The sequence below is a fragment of the Carassius carassius genome, chromosome 23 (assembly GCF_963082965.1).
Source record: "Carassius carassius chromosome 23, fCarCar2.1, whole genome shotgun sequence".
Taxonomy (NCBI): Eukaryota; Metazoa; Chordata; class Actinopteri; order Cypriniformes; family Cyprinidae; genus Carassius; species Carassius carassius.
In genome coordinates, this window is record NC_081777.1 from 14649845 (window position 1) to 14677276 (window position 27432).

Genomic DNA, 27432 nt, shown 5'->3' on the forward strand with positions numbered 1-27432 from the left:
CTTTAATCACTCCTAAAAAAGGACAACACTTAAAGTCTTTGGGGTCATTTTTACCCCAAACTTTTAAAAAGCGATTGCATAAGGAAATATACATTTTTTATATGGAAAACTATATATCATTTTTTTTATTTACTTCTCAACTATACATTTATGCTGTGTTTTTGTGGAAATTTTGAAGTTTTTTACCTATTTACTGCACAATTACATAACTAGGCCATAAATTGGCTCATGAAAAATGATTTTTTAAAGAAAAAATCACTTAAATGATGATCTTAATTAAATCTAAATAGTTTCTGGACATTGCTCTATGTGTTAGGGATAGAATACTGCCATCTAAAGGTTAGTCAAAAAACTTTATTTCTTATGGGTTAGGAATTAAAGTGCAATGGCCACATGTATCCACTAGAGTGCTATAGAGACTCATTCATTTTCACTTCATTTTTCTTGATGCTTCAACTTCTCCTCACAACTTTATGATATATATTTTGTGAATATTTATTTAAACATTTTGAAATACATAAAAAAATCTGTAGTTTTGTCAGAGTTAGAATTTGTTGTTGTTTTCTAATATATTTTGAATTATCTGCTTTTGCAAATTATTATACATACATTTGAAAAAAACAAGTCACCACTATGACATGATTGTAATCACACACTATTTATTTCAGAAAATTATTTATCAACAACTATTTATTTTTTTAGAACAAGAGATTTTAGAACAAGATGAATTTTAAAAGTAAATAAACCAATATAATACAAAACAACAGCACCAATAAACTGTAATGAACAGGAGTGAAGGGTACACAGAACAACTTTTTTTATAAATCACATGGCTAATAAACATGTGAAAGAACAAGCAGAATATTATAGAATATATATTACAAGCTTGTTCCATGTTGCATATGTGACATTTTTCAGATTTGTGCAAGTTTAGTTGATTTTATTTGCCAATTTCTATAAAAATGCTCTCTGTTGCAGTGGCATACGTATGTTTGTGTGTGTGTGTATGTGTGTGTGTGTGTGTGTGTGTATGAGATAGAAAGTTTGTTCCACTTTGGGTTTATGCTCTAGGACCAGACCTTGAATTAAATGTAAAAAATTTTAGATTTATGCCAGTTTAGTTAATTTTATTTGCCAATTTCTATAAAAATGCTGTCTGTTGCAGTGGCATACGTATGTTTGTGTGTGTGTGTGTGTGTGTGTGTGTGTGTATGAGATAGAAAGTTTGTTCCACTTTGGGTTTATGCTCTAGGACCAGACCTTGAATTAAATGTAAAAATTTTTAGATTTATGCCAGTTTAGTTAATTTTATTTGCCAATTTCTATAAAAATGCTCTCTGTTGCAGTGGCATACGTATGTTTGTGTGTGTGTGTGTGTGTGTGTGTGTGTGTGTGTGTGTGTATGAGATAGAAAGTTTGTTCCACTTTGGGTTTATGCTCTAGGACCAGACCTTGAATTAAATGTAAAAATTTTTAGATTTATGCCAGTTTAGTTAATTTTATTTGCCAATTTCTATAAAAATGCTCTCTGTTGCAGTGGCATACGTATGTTTGTGTGTGTGTGTGTGTATGTGTGTGTGTGTGTGTGTGTGTATGAGATAGAAAGTTTGTTCCACTTTGGGTTTATGCTCTAGGACCAGACCTTGAATTAAATGTAAAAAATTTTAGATTTATGCCAGTTTAGTTAATTTTATTTGCCAATTTCTATAAAAATGCTCTCTGTTGCAGTGGCATACGTATGTTTGTGTGTGTGTGTGTGTGTGCGTGTGTGTGTATGAGATAGAAAGTTTGTTCCACTTTCCGTTTATGCTCTAGGACCAGACCTTGAATTAAATGTAAAATTTTTTAGATTTATGCCAGTTTAGTTAATTTTATTTGCCAATTTCTATAAAAATGCTCTCTGTTGCAGTGGCATACGTATGTTTGTGTGTGTGTGTGTGTGTGTGTGTGTGTATGAGATAGAAAGTTTGTTCCACTTTGGGTTTATGCTCTAGGACCAGACCTTGAATTAAATGTAAAAATTTTTAGATTTATGCCAGTTTAGTTAATTTTATTTGCCAATTTCTGTAAAAATGCTCTCTGTTGCAGTCACATACATGTGTGTGTTTGTGTGTGTGTGTGTGTGTGTGTATGAGATACAAAGTTCGTTCTACTTTTTATTTATGCTCTAGGACCAGATCTTGGTTTATTTGTAGAAATTTTCAGATTTATAATGGATTTAGTTTTATTTTTTTGACAAACAAAATTTTAAAAAGTCATTTTTTGCATTTTCCCATTCATTTTCAATGTGGGGTCATTTTGACCCCAAAGACTTTAAAAGGTAAATCTTTTTTTACACACCTTTAGAACAACCAAATCAAGCCCAGTTTAGTTAATTTTATTTGCCAATTTCTATAAAAATGCTCTCTGTTGCAGTGGCATACGTATGTTTGTGTGTGTGTGTGTGTGTGCGTGTGTGTGTATGAGATAGAAAGTTTGTTCCACTTTCCGTTTATGCTCTAGGACCAGACCTTGAATTAAATGTAAAATTTTTTAGATTTATGCCAGTTTAGTTAATTTTATTTGCCAATTTCTATAAAAATGCTCTCTGTTGCAGTGGCATACGTATGTTTGTGTGTGTGTGTGTGTGTGTGTGTGTGTGTGTATGAGATAGAAAGTTTGTTCCACTTTGGGTTTATGCTCTAGGACCAGACCTTGAATTAAATGTAAAAATTTTTAGATTTATGCCAGTTTAGTTAATTTTATTTGCCAATTTCTGTAAAAATGCTCTCTGTTGCAGTCACATACATGTGTGTGTTTGTGTGTGTGTGTGTGTGTGTGTGTATGAGATACAAAGTTCGTTCTACTTTTTATTTATGCTCTAGGACCAGATCTTGGTTTATTTGTAGAAATTTTCAGATTTATAATGGATTTAGTTTTATTTTTTTGACAAACAAAATTTTAAAAAGTCATTTTTTGCATTTTCCCATTCATTTTCAATGTGGGGTCATTTTGACCCCAAAGACTTTAAAAGGTAAATCTTTTTTTACACACCTTTAGAACAACCAAATCAAGCCCAGTTTTTTTGTGCATGTTTAGATAGATGATTTAGGAAATGTCACCGAGTTTCATGCCCCTGCGATGAAGGTAACACTTTTAAAAAATGAAGGAAAAATCCATTGGGGTCATTTTGACCCCAAAGGATGATTAAATTAATGATGTGCGCGCGCATTTATAGTGCGTTCTTTCACTGTGTGATTCAGTCTCCTAAAATGCATTTAGAATGATCACAAAATTGAAGATATAGGGGCAGAAAATTCACATATTTATATAATTTCATATATTAAATCAAAATCACACAAAGAATGCCATCTTTTCCTCCAAAAATCATCATGAATATATACATACATATATATATATAACAGTTCAGTAAACAAGTTAATTAAGAGACTTGCGTTTTAGACAGCATATTGCCTTTTTTAGCTCTATTTCTACAACAGAAAATAATTCCAAACACAGCCACCAAAGCACAGTTTTGCGTCTCTGAGCAACGTGACAGTGTTTCGTTTCTGAATGAATCAAACGTTTAAATGATTCGGTTCAATCGCAATGACTCACTTATTAACAGTGACTTGCTGACACATACTGGCCATTTTAATTTCACATTTAAAGTAGGCTATCTTTTGATTTTTTAAAATAATTAATTTCTTATCATTTCAAATGAGTATTCAACATTTTATGTCTTGTATATCAAAACATTATTCATGCATTTGTAACTGCAGGTTAAATGCATTCTTGTCCAGCACTACACAGTGTGATACATCTAAATGCCACTTCCAATGAATCTTCTGCATTTCCTCTGCATTAAAAGATGAGTTTGTTGATACTGATTTCCCTGGCAACAGCCCAAATGTATTATTATTCTAAATAACTGATTCCTTTAATTAAAAACAACTACAACCCGAATTCCGGAAAAGTTGGGACGTTTTTTAAATTTTAATAAAATGAAAACTAAAAGACTTTCAAATCACATGAGCCAATATTTTATTCACAATAGAACATAGATAACATAGCAAATGTTTAAACTGAGAAAGTTTACAATTTTATGCACAAAATGAGCTCATTTCAATTTTGATTTCTGCTACAGGTCTCAAAATAGTTGGGACGGGCATGTTTACCATGGTGTAGCATCTCCTTTTCTTTTCAAAACAGTTTGAAGACGTCTGGGCATTGAGGCTATGAGTTGCTGGAGTTTTGCTGTTGGAATTTGGTCCCATTCTTGCCTTATATAGATTTCCAGCTGCTGAAGAGTTCGTGGTCGTCTTTGACGTATTTTTCGTTTAATGATGCGCCAAATGTTCTCTATAGGTGAAAGATCTGGACTGCAGGCAGGCCAGGTTAGCACCCGGACTCTTCTACGACGAAGCCATGCTGTTGTTATAGCTGCAGTATGTGGTTTTGCATTGTCCTGCTGAAATAAACAAGGCCTTCCCTGAAATAGACGTTGTTTGGAGGGAAGCATATGTTGCTCTAAAACCTTTATATACCTTTCAGCATTCACAGAGCCTTCCAAAACATGCAAGCTGCCCATAGCGTATGCACTTATGCACCCCCATACCATCAGAGATGCTGGCTTTTGAACTGAACGCTGATAACATGCTGGAAGGTCTCCCTCCTCTTTAGCCCGGAGGACACGGCGTCCGTGATTTCCAACAAGAATGTCAAATTTGGACTCGTCTGACCATAAAACACTATTCCACTTTGAAATAGTCCATTTTAAATGAGCCTTGGCCCACAGGACACGACGGCGCTTCTGGACCATGTTCACATATGGCTTCCTTTTTGCATGATAGAGCTTTAGTTGGCATCTGCTGATGGCACGGTGGATTGTGTTTACCGACAGTGGTTTCTGAAAGTATTTCTGGGCCCATTTAGTAATGTCATTGACACAATCATGCCGATGAGTGATGCAGTGTCGTCTGAGAGCCCGAAGACCATGGGCATCCAATAAAGGTCTCCGGCCTTGTCCCTTACGCACAGAGATTTCTCCAGTTTCTCTGAATCTTTTGATGATGTTATGCACTGTAGATGATGAGATTTGCAAAGCCTTTGCAATTTGACATTGAGGAACATTGTTTTTAAAGTTTTCCACAATTTTTTTACGCAGTCTTTCACAGATTGGAGAGCCTCTGCCCATCTTTACTTCTGAGAGACTCTGCTTCTCTAAGACAAAGCTTTTATAGCTAATCATGTTACAGACCTGATATCAATTAACTTAATTAATCACTAGATGTTCTCCCAGCTGAATCTTTTCAAAACTGCTTGCTTTTTTAGCCATTTGTTGCCCCCGTGCCAACTTTTTTGAGACCTGTAGCAGGCATTAAATTTTAAATGAGCTAATTAATTGGATAAAAGTGTAAAATTTCTCAGTTTAAACATTTGCTACGTTATCTATGTTCTATTGTGAATAATATATTGGCTCATGTGATTTGAAATTCCTTTAGTTTTCATTTTATTAAAATTTAAAAAACGTCCCAACTTTTCCGGAATTCGGGTTGTAGTTTGAGATTAATAGACCTATCCCAGGGGTGTCAAACTCAGTTCCTGGAGGGCCGTAGCCCTGCAGAGTTTAGTTCTAACCCTGCTCCAGCACACATATCATGTAGTTTTCAAATAAACCTAAATGATTAGATTAGCTGGATCAGGTGTGTTTAATTAGGGTTAAATCTAAACTGTGCAGGACTGTGGCCCTCTAGGAACTGAGTTTGACAACCTTGGCCTGTCCCATTTTTTGACTCCCTCCCACTGTTAAAATGTAACTAAGTAATTTTTACTCTGAGTAAATTTTAAATGAGCTACTTTTTACTTTTACTTGAGTAGATTTTCAGACTGGTACTTTTACTTGTACTTAAGTAAAATTTCATTAATGTAATGGTACTTTTACTTGAGTAGAATATTTTTGTACTCTTTCCACCTCTGGAAGCCTTCAATACAGTTGGTAAATATTTTTTATATATTGTGGGGGGGTCTAGACATAGTCAGAAAAAAATATTTGCAGGAATCAAATTTTTCATGATATCTTCTTCATATTTGAAATAGAAACTCATGAGACATGTGACTTTCAAACCATTTCTTTTCTAGATTGCTCCAGGACTGATTTCATGTATTTTTATATAAAATAAAATAAAAATTCAGTGTGGTAAAAAAAAAAAAAATGTCAAGGCACTTCAGTGTCTATAACTTTTAATATTTTTGAGCATTATCAAATCTGGTTGATAAAAAGTAAAGCCCAAAGGGTCTTTTTTCCAAAGACACCAACGCTGGCTAACAGGTTAACAAAAACATAAATGGCATTAATAAAAACACTAAGACTGACAAGGTAGACAATATAGCTTTCATAATCGAATGTGATTCATCTATTGAACGCAATGTAAGGAAATGTTAGCTCTTTTCTTTAAAGAAGTATCAAATCTAAAGATTTAAATTGCTTTAATTGAACTGATTCCAAATGTAATTAGTTTATACTTTATCAACGGTTCGTCCAGCGAACGTGAAAACCAGTATATCTTTACACTTCTGTTTATTAGTTCATAGACAATGAGAATACAAACAGAATGATCATTTATAAACTACAAGCTAGGTAGCACAGGATCTGGGCAAAGTTTAATCTTAACATACACCATGCAAGAAAATACTTCTTAATAAATGACACAAGAATTTATTGAGCTACTCTATTACATGGATCTAAAACCTAATGAACACACACATACACACACACACACACACACACACACTCACACACAGCTACAGAAGAGGATGATAACGGATTTGCATGAAGTCCCAGGAGTAAGTTACTTGTTAGATCGCACCAAGAAAATCACAAAAGCAGAGATGTCTTATCTTTACTGCTTAAGATCAATTTGCACGTATTTCTTCAATTTCTTCTGAGCGTTTTCATTGTTTGCAAGACAAGAACGCAAGCGGCATGTTGAAGTAGGTAGTTCAAGCCATGGCTAAAAAGGAGGCGTGCTGACTTAGTTCAGGCATTGGGGTTTTATCCAAGCGGATTTGGTCCATCCCACGACGTGATCTTCCAATCGACTTTTTGCAAGGCGGAGCATGCATTCCTTCAACTTATCACATGGGGCAATATCTTTGCACGCTTTTGTTTAATAACTTCTATAACATGTCATACAACCATTCAAAAGACCATCTTTTCATTCACTTCACAGTTTTACATAGATCGCCGCCATTTGTTAAACACTAAACTTTCCATATCTTACACACATTTAATAGCACTATCTGCAACATTACCTTGAACACATCAAACATATATAAGACATCAAATATATTATTTGTGAATATAGGCAAGGCAAGGCAAGTTTATTTATATAGCACATTTAGTACACAATGGTAATTCAAAGTGCTTTACATAAAAGAAAGTAAAATAATAATGAAAAATAATAACAAGAATAAAACAAGCAATTTTAAAACTTTTACAATTATTTAAAAAATTACTTATTTAAAATGAATTTAAAACAGAAAATGATTTTACATAAAATAAAATAAAAAAAACTGAAAATATAGTGCAATCAGTTCGGACAATGCACAGTGCTCATTCAATAAATGCACAGCTAAACAGATGAGTTTTAAGTCTAGATTTAAATGTGACTAGTGTTTTAGCACATCTGATCTCTTCTGGAAGCTGATTCCAACTGCGGGCGGCATAGTAACTAAAGGCGGACTCCCCTTGTTTTGTGTGAACCCTTGGTATTTCTAACTGACTCGATCCTAATGATCTGGGTGGTCTGTTAGGCTTATATTCAGTGAGCATATCTGAAATATATTTCGGTCCTAGGTCATTTAGTGACTTATATACAAGTAAAAGTACTTTATAATCAATCCTAAATGTAACTGGAAGCCAGTGAAAGGACCTGAGGACTGGTGTGATATGCTCAGATTTTCTGGTTCTAGTCAGAATCCTGGCAGCAGCGTTCTGGATGAGCTGCAACTGTCTAATGGTCTTTTTGGGAAGGCCAGTGAGGAGCCCATTACAATCGACCACCCTGCTGGTGATAAAGGCATGAACAAGTTTCTCCAAGTCTTGGCTGGAAACAAAACATCTAATTCTTGCAATGTTTTTTTAAATGATAGTATGCTGATTTAGTTACTGCTTTGACATGACTACTGAATCTAAGGTCTGTCTCCAGAATCACACCAAGATTACTGACTTGATTTTTAGTTGTTTGACCCCTAGAGTCAAGGTATGCATTCACCTTGAACACTTCATCTTTGTTTCCAAATGCAATGACTTCATTTTTTTCCTTGTTTAACTGAAGAAAGCTCTGGCACATCCAACTATTAATTTCATCAATGCATTGGCAGAGGGAGTCAATGGGGCTGTAGTCATTGGGAGATAAGGCTAGGTAAATCTGGGTATCATCAGCATATCTGTGATAGGCAATTTGGTTCTTTCTCATTATTTGACTTAGTGGGAGCATATATAGGCTAAACAAGAGCGGTGCAAGAATTGACCCTTGTGGGACTCCGCATGTATGGATGTCCACTTAGACTTATGCTCTCCTATACTCACATAATAGCCTCTCCCTTCTAAGTATGACCTGAACCATTTGAGTACCATCCCAGAAAGCCCGACCCAGTTTTCCAGTCTCTCTAGTAGTATGTTATGATCGACAGTGTCAAACGCAGCACTGAGATCTAGCAATACCAGCACCAAAATTTTGCCAGAGTCACAATTTAAGCGAATATCATTTATTATCTTAATGAGTGCTGTCTCTGTGCTGTGATGCGGTCAAAAACCAGATTGAAAATTGTCCAGGTGTCCATTTGAGTTTAAGTATTTGTTCAGCTGATTAAAAACTACCTTTTCTATAATTTTGCCTATAAAAGGAAGATTAGATATTGGTCTAAAATTGCTCAAAATGGTGTTGTCAAGATTGCTCTTTTTCAGCATGTCTTTTTCTGAATGTCAAGAAACAAACCGAATGCATGTAGCGGTTGGCCTTTTGCTGTAGAGTTTTTCAATTTACTACATACAGCAGGCACTGTGGTTCCATGTATGGGGCACATATATATTATTCATATGACACACAAACACAATTAGACAAGACCTGTTTAGATAAAAAGCTATGACCCGTGTCACACCGCCTCTGATCCTGCTACGAGCAGCGCGGCCAGATCTGCCTCACGCGCACCGAGTGTGCACAACTCGGACTACTGTCAGTGTCATTGCGACTCCCCACCCTGCCTCCACGTTGCCCCGTAACTGTCCTATGAATACTTTGACCTCGTCTAGCATACCCAGTGGCATTAGACAAAGTCTCCACTACAATACTGTCGCCGCGATTAGAGCGATTGCGGAAAGGCACACGGTCAGAAGACAAATCTACATGTCTAGTGCGGTAAAAATCTCCCGCCTCGTTCCCCTCTAATTTCGCGATGAACACTCCGATCCCGGCAAACATTGTTCACACCACTGACATTGGCCAAAGGACCATCTACATTGGGCAAAGGAAAGGGTCCACCGTTTGTGCTTGGTGTAGGGCTATACTTTCACTTTCAGTATCACCGTCATCTTCTGAATGCAAATATTCCTCAGAATCAGGGTCCGCAAATAGAAGTCCCAACACTTCATTGCGGGTTTATTGAAGCTTTATTGATGCCATTAGATAATAATAATAATAATAATAATAATAATAATAATCTAATGCCAATACTCGCTGACGTTGACAATATTGCTCTGATAAAATGGCTCACTCTCACACTAGCTCCGCTTTTGTTCGCACTGATTCAATGCGCTCTAGCTCGAAGATTTTGTATAGAAGCATGATGTTTTTTTGAGTCAGAGATGAAGTATTACATGTCTGCTATCTGGTGCAGGGGAGGTTGCAATGAAATTTGACACCCTATTTGACAAAATCGGCCGTTTTATTCAGTGCCGCATCTTGTCGAGTAAACTCGACCGTGGCGCCAAGGGTTAATTACACGTGAACAGTCTCGTTGACATGTTAGATCTTGCCGCTGCATTTCAATCAAAACAAGACAAGTGCAAAACGCGGCAAAAACACATAAAAGATAAAAAAATCAAACAGGGTTCTCTTACGAGAGCTCTCTCGTACTGCGTCTTAGCTAAGACGCTACGGGAAAAGTCTCTTTTCACGAAATACTGAAGCAAAAAATTATCCTTAATTTTGTATTTTTGTAAAGCGCATTTGCAGCAGTACACAGCCATAGGCGAGACGGCTCGTTCGCTCATTGGCTTGTTCTGCGGCAACTGCACAGCCTATCGAGCGCGGGCTGATGCAACATCAGACCAATAAGGGCACTTCGCGCCCTTCTTGCCACTTCCCGCCGAAACGGGTGTGGCCCAACCTATAAAAGGAGCTCGAAAAGGCTGACTCACCTGATTTTTCATCTCTTCAGCGAAGCTCACGCATCGCTGGATCACGGAGGAAGCAAGCGCCGTCTGAGAAAGCACATCAGCAGGACGAGCCATTCTGAAGCTGCTGGCATCGCCGCCTTCCATTGCCGTTCCTGCTGCGCTATCCGGCGCCTATATCCTTTCAATCCTGTTATATACAAGCTGTTCTTTATGTGTGTGTGTGTGTTCGCCCTGCGACACACACTCGTAAAAGAGCTCGCGTCTTTTTTAAGATGCCTTCCTGCGGCTCGTCAGAGCCCCACTCAGCGAGGGAGACCGGTACGTCATCTGTGTCTCCTGCCTGGGTGAAGATCATGCAGCGCTCGCTCGCTGACGGCGGATGCCCCCACTGCGAGCTGTTGCCATGGTGACTCTGAGGACTCGCCTGGCCTTTTTCTCTGAGCCTGCATTCTCCGCTGCGCTGAGGCGCCGTAAAAGCATCGCTTCCAGCGGATTCCGGAACCGTCTTCAGCTCAACCGAGCTCGCCGGTTCGCCCTGCTTCACCGGCCCCCCCCTGCATCGCTTCCCGGTGGGCAGCGCCCGCTGTTTGCCGGCGCGTCGTCCGAGGAAGTCGATCTCAGGGCCGCGTCGGGGGAAGAGGACACGCGCTCTCTGCTAGCTTCGGGCAGTGAGGGCTGTGCGAGCTCCGAGGATCTCGCGCCTTCTGCTCAGAAGCCCAGCAGACGAGCTGACATCGAGAAGGAGCCGGGGCGAATGATCGTGTTGGCCGCGATGAGTCTCGGCCGCGAGTGGTTTGCACCAGCGCCCCCCCCTCTCGTTCCCGGCTGGATGGTATTTCCCTTTCGGATGAGCGTACTTCTCAAAGCCCGCCTCATTTCTTCCTGAGCTTCACGAAGAGGTGGCGAAGGCTTGGAACGCTCCATATTCAGCACGAACTCGTTTGTCTGTCTCACTAGCATTCTCCACACTGATGATGCTAAAAACAGGAACTACCACTCACTTCCGCCGGTGGAACAGGCGATAGCGACGCACCTTTGTCCGCCCTCTGCTGGACGGCGGCAAAAGCGGTGTTGCCATCTAAAGCCTCCTGTGTGACGCTGCGTCGGCGCTACTAACGATGGCTGCTTCATCGAAGCGCAGGTGTACGAGTTCCGCTGTGGCCGAGCTCTCACCCAAGCGCGCCGCTGTTTCAGTTCCAGGAATTGTGACTGTCTCAGCGTTTTCTGCAATGCGCAAGCCTGCACAGTTGCCCGCTTGCCTGCACACAAAAGCCGTTATCACAACAGCTTCAGCAACGCAGCTCGAGACCCCCGTTCTCGCTCTACTGGCCGTCGCCCCGCGCCGCGGGGACCGCGGCAGAGGATTACGGTGAGGCCGGGAGCCCCGAAGCCATCCTGGGAAAGCCATCTACGCATGCTGCATGACGCTGCGTCGGCACTACACACGATGGCTGCTTCATCGAAGCGCCGGTGTACGAGTTCCGCTGCGGCCGGGCTCTCACCTAAGCGCGCCGCTGTTTCAGTTTCCAGAGATTGTGACTGTTTCAGCGTTGTTTGCAATGCGCAAGCCTGTACGGTTGCCCGCTTGCCTGCACATGAAAACCGTTATCACGGCTACCCAGATATTTCCCGAAAAAGGTGTAATTTCTGGTGTCCCGGCCACGGCCGATGGTGCTATAAATGTAGTGACGATGCCCACTGCTCAGTGCCCATCTCCGCATATAAGCACAGCCCTTCACACAGGGCTCGCGCCTATAAAAGCGACTCAAGTCGATCACGCGCACTACATAGTAGACGTGCCCACTCCTCAGTGCCCACAATCACTATGTCACACGCGTCATGTGGTTTCTGTAAAAACGAAACCCGTGCACGTTCGTCCGGCCACGGCCGATGGTGCTATAAATGTAGTGACGATGCCCACTCCTCAGTGCCCATCTCCACATGTAAGCACAGCCCTGCACACAGGGCCTGCGCCCATAATGTCGACTCAAGTTGGTCGCGCACACTGCATAGTAAACGTGCCCACCCCTCAGTGCCCACTATTACTATGTCACACGCGTCATGTGGTTTCTGTAAAAACGAAACCCGTGCGTGCTCGTCCGGCCACGGCCGATGGTGCTATAAATGCAGTGACGATGCCCACTACCCAGTGCCCATCTCCACATATAAGCACAGCCCTGCACACAGGGCTAGCGCACATAAGATCGACACAGATCGGTCGAGCGCGCCGCATAGTAAACGTGCCCACTTCCCAGTGCCCACATACACTATGTCACATACGGCGCGGGGCTTCTGTAAAAACGAGGCCCGTGCACGTACATTCTGCACAGGCAGACAGCGAGTTTAAAGTGGTAAAAGTGCACACATGCAGCCCACGGTTACTCGCAGATATATCGAGTCCCACGGGACCCGCTCAGCCTCCCTCCAGTCGGTTAAGCGCCGGAACGGGGTCGAGGAAGAGCGATCTGCCCGCTGTGATCAACGCGCTCCCCGCCTCAGATGCGCAGCACACTCGAGCGCCTCCGTTGCCCAGTCAACAGAGCGCGTTTCGCATCCAGCCCTTAGCCATTCATGCAAATGCATGGTCAGTGCTTCCAGGGGTTTCGGATTGGGTGCTAGGCATTATAAAGAGAGGCTACACGCTACAGTTTTCTCGACACCCACCGTGCTTTTCAACGCGCGTCGAAACTACGGTCAAAACAGAAGTAGCACACATACTTCGGGCCGAAATATCAAAACTGTTGAGCAAAGGGGCTGTAGAGCCTGTGTCTCAAAGCGAGGGGGGGCTGTACAGCAGATACTTTCTGGTGCCCAAGAGAGACGGGGGTCTCCGGCCCATACTGGATCTAAGACAGCTGAACAGGCATTGATGAAACGCAGTTTCAAAATGCTCACGACCAGGAAGCTCCTCGCGCAGATTCGCAGAGGGGACTGGTTCATGTCAATAGATCTGAAGGACGCGTATTTTCAAATACAGATAGCGTCAAACCACAGGCGATATTTGAGATTCGCCTTCGAGGGCCAGGCATACAAGTTTGCAGTCCTGCCATTCGGCTTGTCCGTAGCTCCTCGTACGTTTACGAGGTGCATGGCTGCAGCGCTCGCTCCTCTTAGACTCAGAGGCACACGAGTGCTGAATTATTTGGACGACTGGCTGGTTCTGGCCCGATCATGAGCGGAGCTCATGGACCACAGAGCCGTTTTACTCGATCACCTCGAGAAGCTCGGCCTCAGTGTCAATTGGGTGAAGAGTTCGCTGAACCCCAGTCAGACGATCCTGTTTCTGGGTATAGTTCTGAACTCGTGTTCCATGACGGCGCGGCTGTCACCACAGCGCGCGATGGGCATTCAGCGTGCAGCGAGTTCTTTCCGCTGTGGCGCGACTGTGTCGCTCAAACACTGTCAAAAGATGCTGGGTTTCATGGCCTCAGCATCTCCGGTTCTGCGGCTGGGCCTGCTCCGCATGCGCCCCCTGCAGTTCTGGCTGAAGGCTCGGGTGCCGCGCAGAGCGTGGGCGTCTGGCCGGCTGCATTTCAAGGTCGATCAGAGCTGTGTTGCGGCTCTAGCACCTTGGACAGCGAACGGCTGGTACCGATCAGGTGTAAGCCTGGGGACTTCCCCGAGTGTGAAAATGGTGTCGACGGACGCCTCCACTTCGGGATGGGGAGCGCTGCTCGAAGGCAGACCGTCCTTTGGCCTATGGTCAGAATGGGAAAAGCTCCATCATATCAACTGCCTGGAAATGCTGACAGTGGAGAACGCGCTGACGCGCTTTTGTCCCCATATCAAGGATCACCACGTCATAGTCCGTTCGGACAACATCCGTGGTGTCCACATCCGTGGTGTCCTACATAAATCGCCAGGTCGGTCTCGGGTCCCGAAACCTGTGCAGGCTGACGGAACGCCTCCTGATTTGGGCTCAGCGCAACGTGTGCTCGCTGAGAGCAGTGCATGTGCCTGGACTGCAGAATCTGGGTCCAGACAGGCTGTCCAGAGGCAATGTTCCTACGGGCGAATGGTCTCTACACCCGCAAACAGTCCGGCTGTTGTGGCAGAGATTTGGCATGGCGGAGGTGGACCTCTTTGCGTCCCACGAAGACGCTCACTGCCCCGCGTTCTTTTCCAAGAACGAAAGCGCGCTGTCACGGAGATGGCCGTGCTGCCCACTTTATGCGTTCCCTCCCGTCTCCCTCCTTCCGCAGGTGATAGAACGGGTGAGAGAAACGAGATGTTCAATACTGCTTGTAGCACCTCTTTGGAAGAACCAACCATGGTTCCCAGATTTGATGCAGTTAGCAGATGTCGCCCCGTGGCCGGTACCATTGAGGAGAGACCTCCTCTCGCAGGCCAGGGGCTCGATTTGGCACCCTCAACCGGAGTTGTGGTCCCTCTATGTATGGGCACTCAATGGTTACCCGCTGATCTCGCAGTGAGAGTGCTAAATACCATCACTCAGGCTAGAGCTCCGTCGACACGACGTCTGTATGCATCGAAGTGGTCGGTGTTCTCCAGCTGGTGCACAGCTCGAGGTTATTCACCCCTTAGTTGTGAGGTGACGGAGGTCCTCTCCTTCCTTCAGGAGCTGTTGGATAAGGGCAGAGCCCCATCCACGCTCAAAGTTTATGTGGCTGCCATCGCGGCGTTTTCTGAAACGGCGTCCGGTCAGTCAATAGGAAGGAATGATTTAGTCATCCGGTTCCTCAGAGGAGCTAGGAGGCTGAATCCTCCCAGACCTCCGTCAGTCCCTATGTGGGACCTCCCGGCGGTTTTGGAGGCCTTGAAAGGTCCCCCTTTCAAGCCTATCCAATCGATTAGCCTTCAGCATCTGTCGTTCAAGACAGTATTCTTGTTGGCTCTCGCTTCTGTGAAGTGTGTGGGTGATTTGCACGCGCTCTCGGTGAGCCAGTCGTGCTTGGAGTTTGGGCCCAATGACTCAAGAGTCATACTCAAACCTAGGCACGGTTATGTGCCGAAATCCCTCAACACACCGTTTCGGGCTCAGGTTATTGCCCTGCCGGTGTCAGGGGAGGATGGAGACTCGAGTCTTCTTTGCCCTGTCAGGGTTTTAAGAGCTTATGTGTCTCGCTCTGCTGCCTTTCGGCAGACGGAGCAGCTATTTGTCTCGTTCGGTGGGCGTTCCAAGGGAATGGCTGTTTCGAGACAGACTCTATCCAGATGGATAGTTGACGCCATAGCGTTAGCTTACGCTTCCTGGGGCCTTCAGTGCCCGTTGGGCGTCAGAGCACACTCCACAAGAGGCATCGCCTCGTCGTGGGCGTGGTCTACTGGGATCTCCTTGCAGGATATATGTATGGCGGCAGGTTGGGCCTCGCCGTCTACATTTATCAGGTTCTATAACCTGGAGGTTCCCGCCTTGCAAGCAAGGCTGCTGTCGGTATAGGCGAATCAGGGCCCTGAGGGGAATTCTGAGTTCATGAGCGCTATGCGCTGCCGACTGTTATATGGGCAGTATTGCGTAAGACCCGCATTGCCACATTGGTCAGGCCTTGCCTCGGCTGTGTGACGTCATATTGCCGCATCTACGGATGCTGCTAGATATGGGACGGAGGGCTTTTTCCCTTTTCTGTCCTGGACTCTCTGTGAGTCCCTCAGGTGACTGTGCACTGTAAATCCTGGGCGTTGCTTCAGGTTTATTGGTGTGTGATCCCTGCGCGCACGGCGTTTTACACTGGGTTCCCGTAGCGTCTTAGCTAAGACGCAGTACGAGAGAGCTCTCGTAAGAGAACGTACTCGGTTACTAAACGTAACCTCGGTTCTCTCTAGAAGAGCGAACGAGTACTGCGTTCTCTGCCGTGCGCACGATTCACTCTGGTTCGCTTCGGCGATGAAATAAATCAGGTGAGTCAGCCTTTTCGAGCTCCTTTTATAGGTTGGGCCACACCCGTTTCGGCGGGAAGTGGCAAGAAGGGCGCGAAGCGCCCTTATTGGTCTGATGTTGCATCAGCCCGCGCTCGATAGGCTGTGCAGTTGCCGCAGAACAAGCCAATGAGCGAACGAGCCGTCTCGCCTATGGCTGTGTACTGCTGCAAATGCGCTTTACAAAAATACAAAATTAAGGATAATTTTTTGCTTCAGTATTTCGTGAAAAGAGACTTTTCCCGTAGCGTCTTAGCTAAGACGCAGTACTCGTTCGCTCTTCTAGAGAGAACCGAGGTTACGTTTAGTAACCGAGTACGTTTTCACTCTAAGCTTACTCACAATTTCCGTGGCCTTCACGTTATGTAACTGCGTCACTCTAACAGCCAACACACAACACGAAAAAAAACTTGAAAAAAATCTATTTACTTCTATGAACTGCGGGTCACTGTCCACACCTTCACTGAGTGCTGTTGTATTTTACTCGACTTAAGCCTCGATAATCTTCCGTTGAAGCAACTTTATCGAATGAGCTTCTCGATCACAACGCTGCACTCACTTCTGTGTGCAACACACTCATACATCGCGCTCTTCTTCGTCTCCTCCTGCTGCAATTACAGCATGCGCAAAAAGCGGACCACTCGCCAAAATAAAAGTATCCCAAAAATAAACTCCTGTCACACTGTCGTATTTCCTCTGACTCCCCTTGACCCACCCTTGTGTGTGCATGGTAAGTGGAGTGTTGCGGAGTTTCAGGATAGCACACAAAGTCCGATATGTCTGTGACTGTGTCTATTTTATCTCTCACACAATGCCGGCATGTACGCGGTGTTGTAGGTGATGGGAACGAACAGTGCCGAAGCTCATCTCGGTGTACTACTTTTGTAGGACCCCCCTTTTCTGATTTGATGGTAAACACAGGTATGTCTGAGTAGTTTTGCTTTATCACTAAATAAGGTGTGTCTTCCCATTTGTCCTGAATTTTATTTCTACCCCTGTGTTTGTGATTGCGCAGTAGCACCCAGGCCTCACAAGAGCTCCAAATGTCTTGCTATCATAAATCCTCTTTCTCTTTCTGGAAGCCTCTTGAGATGCTGCGTTTGCAACCTCCACAGCCATCTTCAGTCTTGCATGATGAGCTTTCACCCAGTCATCCAGGTTATCCACCTCATCCTCTTCTAGATCCTTTTCTCCAAAGACATCCATTGGTAAACGTGCATCCCTTCTGAACATTAAATAGAACAGAGAATAACCAGTAGATGAATGGAAATTACTGTTGTAGGCCATTACCAGCTCTGACAGATGAGTTTTCCAATCACTCTTCTTCTCTGGAGGCAAAGTTCTTAACAAGTCGTGCATGGTACAATTAAATCTCTCACACTGAGAGTTTCCCTGTGGATGGTATGGGCTTGTTCGACTTTTTCCTATACCATAGATCTTGCAAAGCTCTTTGATCACATTGGCCTCGAAACATCTGCCCTGGTCAGAATGCAAACGAGCCGGACAGCCATAATAAACAAACCAGTGCTTGAGCAGGGCCTTTGCCGTTGTATTTGCGGTCTGATTCCTGGTAGCAACAGCGACTGTGAATCTGGTAAACATATCAGTGAGAACGAGCACATTTTCATACCCTCCAGAAGACTGTTCAAGCTGTGTATAATCCATGGCTAGGACCTCTAATGGAGCTGAAACATTATTGTATGTCATAGGAGTTCGAAGCCTGGGGAAAACATCTTTGGCCAGTGTACATCTCTTGCACTGCCTTATCCAGCATGGAACATCTGCAGACACGGTAGGCCAGTAATAACTGCGTCTCATTCGAGTTAATGTACTTCTTTCACCGAAATGACCTCCGTGTTCATGTTGTCCCTCATACACTTCATGCTGTAGAGGCTCAGGAACAACCATCTGCCAGATCTCTTCCCCATCCCTGGGATCCAGGATGCGTCTGAACAGCACTCCCTGACACAACTTAAGACGGTCAAACTCTTTGGCAAACTTTTTCATTTTAGACTCCATACAATTGAGATTCATTCTACTTGGTCTCTTGTTCTCGGATACTGCTTTATAAATGGGGCCGATCATAGGATCGTTCTTCTGCTGCTTTCCTTTCTCGCTCCAGCTATACCCATTTATTTCTCCTCTTATTGCTCTCACTTCATCAGCTCCTAGCCAGATGAAATCCTTTCCATCATCGCCCTCCTCTGGTTGCTCCCTTGAGGGGATCCTTGACAAGGCATCTGCATTTGTGTTGTGTTGGCCAGGTTTATAACATACCTCAAAGTCATAGTCGGCCAGCTGTGCTACCCAGCGCTGCTCAACTGCACCAAGATTAGCAGAGTAAAGGTACCGTAGCGGGTTATGGTCAGTAATCACAGTGAATTTTGAAGGTATCCTATACATTTTTCTGTGATCGCCCACTTTAATGCAAGCAGCTCCAACTTGAATGCACTATAGTTTTTATCATTCTTCTCTGAACCTCTTAGTCCTCTGCTTGCATATGCCACCACACGCTCAATCCCCTCCTGCTTCTGGCTGAGGACTGCTCCCAGTCCGTGATGACTTCCATCAGTGGTAAGTCTAAAGGGCTCACTGAAGTCAGGGTACGCCAGAATTGGTGGAGACATTAAACACCCTTTCAACTCATTCAATGCGGTCTGGCAGTCTTGAGTCCAAGTGAATGTTACTGGGGTCTTGCTTCTCTTTCCTCCACTTACCAGTGCATGTAGTGGTTTGGCAATTTGAGCAAACCTTGGGACAAATCTTTGGTAATAGCGCATAAAACCGAGCATTTGCCTGACTTCTCTCACATTTCTGGGAACTGGCCAGGTGCCCAAAGCTTTATCTTTCCCGTTATCTACTTTTATGCCTTATGAGCAAATCTGGTGCCCTAAAAACTTTACTTCAGGCCTTAGAAGGAAGCACTTGCTTGGCTTTAACTTCAGACCATGTTTTCTTAGCCGGTTAAAGACAAGTTCTAACCTCTCACAGTGACTTTCAAAATCTCTGGAGAAGATAATGAAATCATCCAGATAGACCAGAAGAACATCGAAGGCCAAGTCACCTAGCACCACACCCATCAGGCGCTGAAAGGTTGCCGGAGCGTTGCACAACCCGAACGGCATCCTGGTCCACTCAAACAGCCCAAATGGGGTGGTGACGGCTGTCTTCTCCCTATCGTTCTCACTCACAGCAACCTGGAAATACCCAGCAGTCAAATCCAGTGTAGAGAACAGTTTAGCGTTGCCCAACGCATCCAAGGACTCGTCCACCCATGGAAGCGGATAAGCATCCTTATACGTCACTTGGTTCAGCTTTCAATAATCGCAGCAAAAATGCACACTGCCATCTTTCTTCATTACGATAACTGCGGGTGATGCCCAGGGGCTACTGCTTTTTTGAGGATTCCCTGGGACACCAGGTTTTGGACATGCCTCTTGACTTCTTGAAATATCTGTGGTGGTACTCTACGATGACGCTGTTTTATCGGTGGTGCTTCGCCAGTAGGGATATCATGCACCACAGCTGTGGTGTAACCATAATCTCGGTCATCTCTGGAAAAGACATCTCTGTTTTTTAATAACAACTCAACGAGCCTTTCACATTGTGCTGGTGTGAGACCTTCATAATTTACTTCAACCGGAACTGGCGGCTGCATGAGTAAGTTATTATCAGCATGAACATTATCTTCTTTTAATTCTTTGACATGAATTACACGTCATCTTCCTCCAATTCAATAACATCCTTTGTGACCACCTCTTTTGGCTTAAAAATAGAAGCCAATACTATACTTGTCTACCTTTTCCATCCCCTCTGCTGAGATGAACAGACACTGCACTTCATTGAGTATATTCATACCGATGATCCCAGACACTCCTTTCATTTCCTTGACATCAGGATTTGTGTCAGTCAGAACGAATATACACTTTCTAGGAAAAACTTTTCCCAGATATTCTAAATCAGCCTGTAAGCAACCTAAGACAGGAATGTCTAGTCCATTGGCCGCTGTCAGTTTAACCCAGCATGCAGAGGACAACTTTAGCTTTTGCTCCCCAAAGTGCTGTCTGAAGTTGCATTCGGAGATGGTGGACACCTCTGACCCTGATTCTAAGAGGCACTTGGTCCTGACACCGGCTATCTTCACATCAACAGCAAGACAATCCCCAAAAGCACTATCCTTCAGTTTATCAGCAGCCTCATCCGCCAGCCATTCTGCTGTGTGACATCTAATCAATGAGGGCCCTGGGCTTTTCTGTACTGCACCTCCCGAGTCTTTCTCTGTAACTTCAGCAGACTCCTCTATACACTGTGGTGGGGCTGGTCCCCTCCCAGACTTGCCTCCTTGTGGACAATAGCGACTGGTGTGTCCAGGTTCACCACATGAATAACAAATATAACGTCCTTCACTGTCTTTTAACGGTTGTTTCTTTGGATGGGTCTGCTGTGGTCTATCCCTTTTTTTTGCATGAACGATTTGATATAATTCCTCTTGACGAGCAGCTATTTTCTGAATTGCTTCATGCAACTTCTCTAAAGACAGAGTGGAGGGAGAATCCTGTGCTGCAGCAGCATTTACTACCCCTCTAGCAGGGGTACTGGGCCTGACATTACTAGAAGGCTGTGCTTCTTCCTCTTCTGACCAGGTAATTGCCGCTTGCATCAACTCCACAAAACTCAAATCTGGCTCAGCCTTAATTCTGCGTTTCATCTCTCGGTGCAAGAAGTCATCTTTCAGGCCTAGCACCAGTTGCTCTTTCAAAACCTTTTCAGCATCTGCCACTCTAGCTGGCTCTCGGTGCTGGAAACAATTAAGTCTTTCCCGAAGGTCATATGCATAGGAGCGTATTGTTTCTCCTGTTTTCTGAGCACGATCATAGAAGTCCTTCAGCCTTGTACCAATGGGCACTTTATCTCCGTAGGTGTGAAGGAGGACAGTGAAGATGTTGTCAACAGACTCCTCTTTTCCATCCATCATGAACTTCACTGTGGCTTTGGCCTCATCTTTTAGGTGCTGTTTCATCAGCTCAACCTGATCCTCAGTGGGCACCCTCGTGACTTGAAATGCAGACTTAATTGATGCCACCCATTCTTCAATATTCAGGTCACCTGGTCACCAGTGAAATTAGGGAGCTTCCGGTCCCTAGGGATATAAATGGCAGCTGGGGTTGCTTGCGCAGAGGCCTGGCTCTCAATTACCCCCTTTACTAAGGATAGGGCTTCTCTCTGCTCTGTCCTGGCTTGGTCAAGTGCCCCTGCCTGCTCAGCGAACCTCCTCTGCATCTCTGCCATCTCTCTTTTTGTTCCTCCAGCTCAGACATCTTCTTACTTGACAAAAACTTGTGGGCCTGGAGACGTGTGACTACTTAAATGTGCCTAATTCGATCATGTTCGTGACGCCACTTTTGTAACGGGGGTATTAAGCCCGTTGTGTAGGGGAAATGGATTACGGCTGCCCTGGAAGTTTGGACAACGAAAGGATTTTCGTCCCCGTTCCCCAACCTTTTTGTCTCGTTACACACTAATGTGTGTATGTGGTTTCTTACTCTATTGTGTTAGAACACTACTGATTGACAATGGTAGGCTTCAGTTATAGTATTGATACACGGTGGCTTCCTGAAGTGAAATTGCATATAGGACAGTGCAGTGTTATATGCTCCTCCCTCCCCAGATCTAATAAAGTAAGTGAGACTTCCCCACTCCTTGACAGCTCCCAAGAGAAAAGTACATGTTTAGAAAGTTACACGTTACAAGTTTAGAAAGTAATTAAACTATTTATTCTTCTAGATTTCTTTTTCTTATGATTAATTATTTTTTTTATCTGATTAAGAAATCAAATAAACGAAAATATAAAGAATTTACAGTATTTGTGTTGTTGTTACACATTTACATAATCACCCACAAATTCTCACCTTTCTCAAATGATCACCTTCAAACAATCACATTTGAAAAAAAACAATATACATATAAAACAATATACATATAAAAATTCACTCAGTCTTGTAAAAAAAATTATCCCATGGATAAACTGCCTCAAAAAGGGTCAAACTGTGATGAATCAACTGGAGATGTCCCTTGGATGGCAGGGTAACAACTTAATCTTCAAACTCTGATCGGTGGAAAAGTTAATTGCATTTCACAGCGATCTCGGTCTCACATGCGCTGACACGTGTGGGAAGCTTAATTACACGTGAACAGTCTCGTTGACATGATAGATCTCGCCGCTGCGTTTCAATCAAAACACGACTAGTGCAAAATGCGGCAAAAAGACATAAAAGATAAAAAAAATCAAACAGGGTTTTCACTCTAAGCTTACTCCCAATTTCCGTGGCCTTCACGTTATGTTACTGCGTCACTCTAACAGCCAACACACATCACGAAAAAAAACTTGAAAAAAAAACGATTTACTTCTATGAACTGCGGGTCACTGTCCACACCTTCACTTAGTGCTGTTGTATTTTACTCGACTTAAGCCTCGATAATCTTCCGTTGAAGCAACTTTATCGAACGAGCTTCTCGATCACAACGCTGCACTCACTTCTGTGTGTGACACACTCATACATCACGCTCTTCTTCGTCTCCTCCTGCTGCAATTACAGCATGTGCAAAAAGCGGACCACTCGCCATATATATAACTGACATTCAGATAACATTCTTAATGGAACACTGTTAAGTAGAAGATTTAGACCATTTAGCTGAAAAAAAAAAATTTGTCTCTAAGCAGCATATTTAAATAAGTCCATTTCCATCCAATTTCATAGCAATTAAATGTGCATGCAAACATTTACCATTATTCTATTAGTACTGTTTTCTTACCTATGTTGGAAGGGGAGGGAAGGGTGACGTCCTGATTTCAAGGCATACCCACTTGGTGCCTGCTCGCTCAGAGCAACACCCAACATAACCTTCATAATAAATTAATCAGCTGAGTGGGTGGCTGGCTCAGAAATAGAGAGATGTGGCTCACTCTGTGTATTTCTCTATACCTGTCATTTAACTGTATATCAGTAGCTTCAGTCCTCAGATCAGGTACCTGTGTGCTACAGGGACACTTTAATTTGAATGGAATGTACAAGGATGGAGATTTTATACTTGGAGGCCTGTTTGAGGTTCACTTCTTTACAGTGTTTCCAGAACTGAGCTTCAGAACAGAGCCAGAATCACCATACTGTGAAATGTGAGTCAACTATCTAGAGAGGGGATCAAAATTAATAAGAATTGTGGTAATAATAAATAATACTAATGAATACTGATAAATAATAATGAATTAATTTGTAAGGGTCCTCCAATGATGTGTGCACTTTTATGTATTTGCAATGTATTAATGCTTTTTTTAGTTCTTAATATATTTGATATCACTACATGTCAACATTTATTTTATTTCATTATTGTATTTATTTGTTTATTCCATAGATTTAATATGGAAGGTTTCCAGCATGCACAGACCATGGCTTTTGCAATAGATGAGATTAATATGAATCCCAACCTACTGCCTAACATCACTCTTGGATACCATCTTTATGACAACTGTGTGATGCTAGGAATGGCGTTCCGGGCTGCCTTATCCCTGGCTAGTGGAACAGAGGAGACTTTCTCCAACCTCAACTGTACTGGCCCTCCTCCAGTGGTTGGAATCGTGGGGGATGCAAGTTCAACTCCTTCCATTGCAATTTCCAGTGTTCTGGGGCTGTTTCGAGTACCTATAGTAAGATGGGATGAAAAACTAAAAATACACTGTATGCATATTCTTGCATATTTCAGTTATTTTTATTATTATGATTGTTGTTATTATTATTATTATTATTATTATTATGTAATTTTAGTTATATGTATATCCTGAGACTGTTTCTTCTGAAACTTTTTCATTTTCTTGTATATAAGGGATTTTTTTATCTTCACTCTATTTTTCTGTTCCTAAGCCCTCTCCATCTGCCCTAATTAGGTTAGTCACTACGCCACCTGCTCCTGTTTGAGTGACAGGAAAAAATACCCCTCTTTCTTCAGAACGATCCCCAGTGATGCCTTCCAGGTGCGGGCTATGGTTCAGATCTTGAGACATTTTGGATGGACCTGGGTTGGTCTTCTCTACAGTGATGATGACTATGGTGTCTACGCTGCTCAGGCCTTCCAGCAAGAAATGCAGCTGTTTGGATTTTGTGTAGCTTTTTCTGAAATCCTGCCCCATGATAATAACCTGAGAGATATTCAGCGTGTAATGGGAGTAATTCAGTTCTCTACAGCTAGAGTGGTGATTGTTTTTGCCCCTTCATCTTTTTTCATACCATTGATGGAGGAGGTGGTATTGCAGAACATGACAGGCAGGCAGTGGATTGCAAGTGAAGCTTGGGCCACCTCTCTAGAATCTCACACTCCACGTTTCCTGCCCTTTCTTAGGGGCACACTGGGCATCGCTATAAGGCGTGGCGAGATACAGAGGCTTCATGACTTTCTGTTACATGTTAACCCCAGCAGGGACCCAAAAAATAATATGTTGAGGATCTTCTGGGAGAACATGTTTGAGTGCAGTTTTGAAACTGGGGCTAAAGAAACAGATGGAGAGCAAGTGAAAAAGGTGTGTACAGGACAGGAGAATCTGATCATCACAAACACACCATACACTGATGTTTCTGGCTTGAGGGCATCGTATAATGTGTACAAGGCAGTTTATGCCCTGGCCTATGCGCTTCATGGCCTAATACAGTGTGAGAAGGGGAAAGGACCATTCAGTGGGAACAGATGTGCTGATATAACAAACCTTAAACCCTGGCAGGTAGGACCCACAAGTGTAGTAGTGATTCTCTCCAGGCATATAGAAGAGCTGAATATGTGCTCTGTATTAATTCTAATTTCACATGTAACAACTGTCTTGTCTACAAACTGTACAGCTGGTTCACTACCTACAGAAAGTGAACTTCACAACAGGCTTTGGGGATCATGTGTCATTTGATAAGAATGGAGATGCTCTGGCCATCTATGATGTGCTTAACTGGCAGCCGAGTTCTGATGAATCAATAAGGATCTACACAGTCGGTGTAGTAAATGAAGTGACAGAAACAGGGATGGTGCTTACACTGGATGAGGATGCAATATACTGGAACTTTCAAACCAAAAAAGTAATTAACTTTGCATGCCAGTATCATCTTAATTGTCAATATATAGTGTAAACATGAGTCAAATCTATTAAAAGGCAAATGAGAATTAAATAATATAAAGGTCAAGTTTATCATTATGTAATTATTTATCAATATCAGACACATGATGGGAAACACATGATTAATAACAGCTGATGTCGCTTTCAGCCCCCACGTTCTGTATGCAGTGAGAGCTGCCCCCCAGGCACCAGACGAGCCACACGGAAAGGCTTTCCTGTCTGCTGTTTTGACTGCCTGCCATGTGGAGATGGCGAGATTTCTAATACAACAGGTGAGGAGATTATTGTTGGCAATTTTACATCTTTAAATATTATATTTTGTCATTATACAACAGTCTGTCTAAATACTCAATTGTGATATCTAATAAAATGGCTAAAATCTGTTTAATGCAGATTTAAAATGTGCTGCTTTAATTGATGCACACAAACCCACATACATCACTTGCACACACTTGGGGGGTCGGAGATCACTCTCTCTGCACAAACATACAAATTTGTCAATGCTGCCCTGGGACTTTTATTAATAAAATAGTCTAGATACGACATCACTACATTATATTCCTCAGCAATGAGGTGTAAAATCACTGTTTTTGAAGTAGTAGCTTCATTGTTTGTAGAGAGATGCACAGACACAGGTAATACACAGCTGTCATCTCTCTCTCTCTCTCTCTCTCTCTCTCTCTCAATCAATTGATAATTAATTCAAAGAAATGCTGTAATTCATTCAAATAAATGTGATTTTAATGCAATGTTTGATCTCTGTTTCTGATTTGAAGCAAACAGAATGATGAAAATAACAAACATCATTAACAGCTTTAACTTGTAAATACTGGCAAATGACCAAGGTATAAGTGGGATAATGCACGGCTAGCTGAGCATTAAACAATTTTAAGACAACCATGTTGTGCATTACAATCATTTAATTAACCCTTACTTACAAAATAGTTTAATTTTACGTTTTCATCTTCTCTGTTTTTCTCACTCACAGATGCTGTTGAATGTACAGAGTGTCCAGATGAGTTCTGGTCTAATATGGATAAAGATAAGTGTGTCCCCAAAGATGTAGAGTTTCTATCCTATGAGGATCCTCTGGGCATCTCTCTGACCACTGCATCTCTGCTTGGCACCTGCTTCTGTTCTCTTGTTTTGGTCGTCTTTGCGCATCACCGTAACACCCCCATAGTACGTGCCAATAATTCAGAGCTTAGCTTCCTGCTGCTGATGTCACTTAAACTGTGTTTCCTGTGTGTGCTACTGTTCATTGGCCGGCCGCAATTGTGGACATGTCAGTTAAGACATGCTGTGTTTGGCATAAGCTTTGTCCTGTGCATCTCCAGCATTCTGGTCAAGACTATGGTAGTAATAGCAGTATTCAAGTCATCACGACCAGAGGGTAAAGGAGCGATGAAATGGTTTGGAACAGCTCAACAAAGGTGCACAGTTTTGGTTCTAACAGCCCTCCAGATTGTGATATGTGCAATCTGGTTATCAACTGCCTCTCCAACACCCCATAAAAACAACCAGTATACTCGCTCTAAAATAGTATATGAATGTGCCATAGGCTCAGTGGCTGGTTTTTCCATGTTACTCGGCTATATTGGTCTTTTAGCAGCAGTAAGTTTCCTGTTAGCCTTCCTGGCGAGAAACCTTCCAGATAATTTTAATGAGGCAAAGTTCATAACTTTTAGCATGCTGATTTTCTGTGCTGTGTGGATTGCATTTGTTCCAGCATATGTGAGCTCACCAGGGAAATATGCAGTGGCTGTAGAAATATTTGCCATTCTGGCTTCCAGTTTTGGATTACTGGTGGCCATATTTGCCCCAAAGTGCTACATAATCCTTTTACATCCTGAGAGAAACACTAAAAATGCCATCATGGGAAGAGAAATACATAAAAAATAATTTTACATTACTGTGGTGTAAAATTTTAAATGCTTACTTAACACTTTCATATTGTATAGAGTCATTCTCAAACTCTTTTGGTTATGTTCCCCGTGTTGCCATGGCTGTTTACATGATCATCCGC

General features: G+C 43.0%; 1 protein-coding gene across 1 annotated transcript; it reads left to right on the forward strand.

Moving 5' to 3' along the window:
• Window positions 1-23211: 23211 nt before the first annotated feature.
• On the forward strand, window positions 23212-27308 carry LOC132101913 (extracellular calcium-sensing receptor-like). Its single transcript, XM_059507136.1, has 6 exons — window positions 23212-23432; window positions 23669-23960; window positions 24198-25025; window positions 25141-25368; window positions 25555-25678; window positions 26395-27308. Exons 1-6 carry the CDS (start codon window positions 23212-23214, stop codon window positions 27306-27308), a joined length of 2607 nt encoding a protein of 868 aa, XP_059363119.1.
• The last annotated feature ends 124 nt before the right edge of the window (window positions 27309-27432 follow it).

Bases quoted from the DNA above. Each gene is read 5' to 3' on its own strand.
- LOC132101913 (XM_059507136.1), top strand. From the start codon at position 23,212: ATGTGGCTCACTCTGTGTATTTCTCTATACCTGTCATTTAACTGTATA. The intron at 23,433-23,668 runs GTGAGTCAACTA...TTTATTCCATAG, and splicing joins GAATCACCATACTGTGAAAT to ATTTAATATGGAAGGTTTCC. The intron at 25,026-25,140 runs GTAGGACCCACA...CAAACTGTACAG, and splicing joins CAAACCTTAAACCCTGGCAG to CTGGTTCACTACCTACAGAA.